Source organism: Bidens hawaiensis, unplaced genomic scaffold (assembly GCF_021521415.1).
Source record: "Bidens hawaiensis isolate Kalapana, Puna unplaced genomic scaffold, B.hawaiensis_p1.1 tig00071763_1, whole genome shotgun sequence".
In the NCBI taxonomy this organism is placed as follows: Eukaryota; Viridiplantae; Streptophyta; class Magnoliopsida; order Asterales; family Asteraceae; genus Bidens; species Bidens hawaiensis.
Window position 1 is genome coordinate 1 of NW_027502552.1, and position 5,286 is coordinate 5,286.

At 32.1% G+C, this 5,286-nt stretch overlaps 1 protein-coding gene across 1 annotated transcript; it reads right to left on the reverse strand.

The window, feature by feature from the left end:
- Window positions 1–44: 44 nt before the first annotated feature.
- Window positions 45–1,517, reverse strand: LOC143605858 (uncharacterized). Its single transcript, XM_077081824.1, has 5 exons — window positions 1,093–1,517; window positions 888–999; window positions 625–706; window positions 482–533; window positions 45–190 (listed from the first exon to the last, which is right to left on the reverse strand). Exons 1-5 carry the CDS (start codon window positions 1,435–1,437, stop codon window positions 47–49), a joined length of 735 nt encoding a protein of 244 aa, XP_076937939.1. The 5' UTR covers window positions 1,438–1,517; the 3' UTR covers window positions 45–46.
- Between the last annotated feature and the right edge of the window lie 3,769 nt (window positions 1,518–5,286).

Genomic DNA, 5,286 nt, shown 5'->3' on the forward strand with positions numbered 1-5,286 from the left:
ATGTAGCAATAAGAAAAAAACATTTTTACAATTGATCAGTTAACTTCTATAAGTTTTTTCCAATAATGAACAATAGCATTGCCAATGTGACTAGGCTGCACAAAGCATAAGCAGCTTTTCTTCTTTCGCCCTTGAGCATTGCTTGGTAAGCCGATTGACCGATAATGCTTGCAACAAATCCCACCATTTTCTACCAAAATATAAAGAGAAGTTGTCGTCAGTCGTTCTAATAATGGGACACCTTATATTTATATTTCCCATTTTGCATTGCTATCAAAATGTGCATAAACATTTTGCTGACAAGGTATAACAGGAGAGAAAGAGACTATTATGTGGTTACATAACTCTATATGATAATTTAGCAGTTAAAACTTAAAACATGTACCGATGTTTATATGGTTTTATACTTTAATTTTGTTCTGTTTTGAACGACTCTTTATAACAGCAAACCCGAGTACAATGGTTACAAAACAATTCTCACCAATCCAAGAGGTTCAGTATGTACAAATGGCTCCAAAAACATCTCTACATTCCTGTAAAAAGGATATATAAACTAAAATTTTCGTGACCTGATATTACGAAGGGATGGTTGTATTGTACAAGCAATGGCAGCTATTAAGTTACCTTATAAGCACCTTCCCTTGGTAGATATGACACATATGGAAACTAAAACCTTTTCCAATTGGTTTATGGGTCTTTTTGCATTCTGCACATTCGGTAACACATGAAACAACCATTTCACAAGTTTGAGAAAAAGATGATAATTCTAAATATTGTATTATTTATTGTTAAGAAAATCTGATTCTAGACGTGAGTTTTCGTCAAGTTCAAAGACTAGTTGAGTAGTTTTTAGATATTTCAAAAGAAGTTTGATAAGAGAATCGTACCTAGTTTCCAAGAAATCCCGACCGTCATTCCATCATGCAACGTCGGTTGTACAACTAACTGAAATTTATCTCCTAAAGTACCCATCAGAGATGAGAAGAATTTCATCACTTGCTGTTTTTATAAAAAACATGAGTTAGTACAACTATATAAATCTTTAGTTTGTAGTTATACTCATTACGATAGGAAGTTAGATTTAGGTCTAACCTTCTTTCCACTAAAGGTTTTGAATGTGGAGACAACGTTACACACGCAAAGGCAGTCATGTCCGATGATCTCTAACATTTCATTAAGATCCTTGTTTTTAATTGCTTCGTAAAGCCTGAGGACTGTATCCACGGCTCTATTGTCTCCATTATTCGATCCTCTTGAAGCCAGTGTTAACGGTAGTATTGGTCTTTTCTCATGATGGTTTCTTTCAAAACCAAAAACCGAAAGAGTGTTGGGCGTGTGTAATTTGTGTTGATGGTGATAAATGTGTGAAAACTTAGTATAGAAGATGAGAGGAGGTTGGTGTAGAGTTGTGACTGCGGGGAAATACTTTTGAATCATTTTTGAAGGTTTGTAGAAGGCTAAAAGAAAAAAGAAAAACGGAACATATATTTAATGTGCTAAAGAGACGTAGGATCTAGTGTTCAATGGGAGGAAGGTAGGAATATTTTATAAACAAGTTAAGAATAAACAGAGTAATGAGTATTTATCCTAATTAAAGAGAGAAAACAATTCTTCAATAAATGTGATATATATTGTTATTGTTTAATGCATGAGTTTCAAGAGAGGCAAAACTTTTTGTTGATTTATATACATATAAAGCTTCTTAGTTTAATACACAACAATGTAAAAAGAACGAGAAGCATATCAATGTTTATCAGTTGACGGTTACAAAGAAAGCGATTATGCGAAAGTGAATCAACACACAAACGGGCATAAACGATATAAACACGCAATATATCTATCTATCTATAATATATATAAACGAAAACATAAAAATCCTACGTGTCGCGATGTGGTCGCTCCTCCTTTTTTTAGAGTCACCAGGTTTGCTTGATTTTTAAATGGGGGCTTCTCATGCATTTGGCCCGAATTCACGGATATGGATCTTACCAAACCCAGACAGCCCGTCCTTAAACGGGTTATAGGATTTCATTAAATCAAAAGCTAATCTCACCAAACATTTGATATAAAAATCCTATAAAGTAGTAATATACCAAAAATTAACATATATTTGATTTAAAACTAATTAAAATATATATTGAATTCGTCTAAAAATAGGTATGTGATTCAAAATTTAACCAGATTTGTGTATACTTAAGTGTAGTTCTACCTTGATAAAAAAAATTTCATAAATATAATTATTTTATAACTTAATTATATATTTACAATTTCGAGTGAAATGTGCAGCACGGTTTTGTTCACCGTGCATTTAAATTTGTACTTTGTTCTTATTGGACCTCCACTTTTATCTCTGACCACTATCTATCCTCATCCACCACAACTTTCGTTTCCACCGATCTGATTCAACAAGTCAGCCGGGTAGTGCAGAGTGGCTACTGTTCAATTTCAGAACACTAGGCATTGATGATGCTGTTTTTCCTACGTACAAACGGACATCCGTTGGCATTCAAGATACTTGAACATATCCCAATCAAGAACCTTAATTTCTCCCATAAGCTATGTTCTTCAATTAATAGGTATGTTTCTTTGTAGAAATTTGGACAGACATAAGTTTAACAACTTTGTTTGTTTATAAAACATATATTTATGGTTGCAGCATGCTTTGGATCTTATCAACCACAGTTAGATTGCAGTAATTCTATTATTATACATTGGTTTTAGGTAAGAGTTTTTATCTATGCGCTTTGGTTTCTAATGATGCCCTTATCCTCTTCATCCGACTATATTCATGTATTGATTCTCTCATTTAGGTTAAAGAGGCATTATCAAAACTATACATGTTCAAATTTATTATACTTATTTTGTGATTAATTTGTATATTGGAAATTTGCGTATTATAATCGTTTCCTTACTATCATTTCAAAGAATTCACAAGCTTTAGCGTGAAGTTATGGTGTAGACTTTGATAAAAATAATGCAAGAGATGCAATTTGTTGGTTTTTATATAACTCTGATTCACTAAATGTGGAACTTCCTAATATATATAGGGTGCTTGCGTAGTTTGTTGGTTCAAGCATTTCAGTTAGAAATTTCTTTTTATCAACTGTTGGATGCATTTGTTATATTGAAATGTTTAATTCTAGAGGAAGTGAAATCGTTGATTGTGAAAATGTTATTGTTTTGTGTCACTTTAATCGGTTGTATGGGAAGGAATGTGCAAACGGGTTTAACCACCAAAATCGAAAAGAGTCTACTGGTAATGCCATTACATAGACCTGCGAGCTAACCCTTATGTCTATATTTAGTTAGTCAGGTTTCAATAGTCTTTAGACGGATTTGAAAACATGGAAAGCTAAAGATGCTTTGTTTTTGTTTTTTTTAATCTTGATGTACAGAAACTAATTGCAACATGAATATAAATGTATATATATATTTATGATACAACTCTTAATCTACTAATCTGCAAACATGCATTAGTTTATCACATCGCATATACATATGATTATCAAATTATGTTTACAATCTTACTTTAAACTGATGAACATCATTATGTGATGATCACATATTTTTTTATCAACATGATGATACAACTGAATATAGGTTATTTGATTTGTCAATTTCACTTTTGCAAGTCAAAGTTTAAGGCATGTCTTTTATAATTACACTTTTATGGGCTACAACTATACTTTTTAAGTTCTAATTTTTATTTGGTGATATACAAGCAGGTGTGAAGAGGCTGTGACGAGTTAAGTTGTGACCCTCTCTTGGCGTGGCAAAATCTGAGGATGGCAGGTGCAAGTTTCTCCACTTGAACTACTACTACAGCCATGGTATCGGCTTCGTATATGGGTAAAACTTTTACTTACGTGTGGGTGTTTAGAGTCGATATACATTCAGGTGTTAAGAGGCTATGACAAGTTGAATATAAATTAGCAACTTTTATCCTACAAACTCATGACTTTCTAAAGTGCAAACTCACAGCCAACAGGCACAACTTTTCTAGGTATACCTCGATTTAATTTTACATAAAATGTGTTTTATCAAAATTTGATTTCAAGATAATGTTTTTTGGCGACATGGGAATGCATGAAAGTTTCTTATGCATTATATTGGAACTCTAGCATGAAAACTATGTCAACTGAGGACGAACGTTTGAAGCTAAATTTGAAGAAATGTTGCAAGAAGTTGTTGAACCGGTTGATAGCTGATGATGTTGAATCAAAGAACTTGGAAGGAGAAAATAATGTTCATTGCTGGTAAATATGTTCTTAGAATCACCAATGATGTACAAACAACTGCAATACAAGCACTATAATAAATGTTGTTATAATCGTGCTATTTTTTAGTATCGTTTACAATTTGTATTAACGATTAGAGTTTTAAGACACCACAAAGCGCTAAGTAATACATATGTGTGTTTGCTTTGTAATTTTGGTCACATTTTGATTTGTTTTAAAGTATGGTTATATATTTCTTTGTTTATGGGTTCACATTCAAATCAACCTACGGCTTCCTTTACGTGTTCACATTCAAATCGACCGTCCCGTCCCCCGCAACGCGGGGGTAAATTACTAGTTGATAACTATAATATTAATTGTGTTATATAGACGCCATTTGGCTTCCTTTACGTGTTCACATTCAAATCGACCGTCCCGTCCCCCGCAACGCGGGGGTAAATTACTAGTTGATAACTATAATATTAATTGTGTTATATAGACGCCATTTATTAATTGTCAACTATAAACAACTTGTGTTATATATATAAACGAAAACATAAAAATCCTACGTGTCGCGATATGGTCGCTCGAATTTGTAGTCACCAGATTTGTTTGATTTTTAAATGGAGGCTTTTCATGTATTTGACTCGAATTCACGGGTATGGGTCTTATCAAACCCAGATATTTCTTAAACGGGTTATAACATCTCAAAAAATTAAAAACTAATCTCACCAAATATTTGATACAAAAATCCTATAAAGTAGAAATATACCAAAAATTAATATATAACTTATTTAAAAAAAAGATATATATTATTTATAATTAAAAAACCAATTTTATTGTAAAAAAATAAACGAGTCTTGGATTTCATCAAACTCATATAACTTTTAAACCGGGTTATAACATCACATTTATTTGTGAAATAATTTAATATCAAACCATAAGTATATTATTAACTTTTTATACAATAAAAAAATAAAAATGAAAAAAATAGATAAATATTAGAAACAAATAATATAAAACAACCCCCGTAATACGGGATATGGTCGCTCCCCTCTTTTTTGGAAGC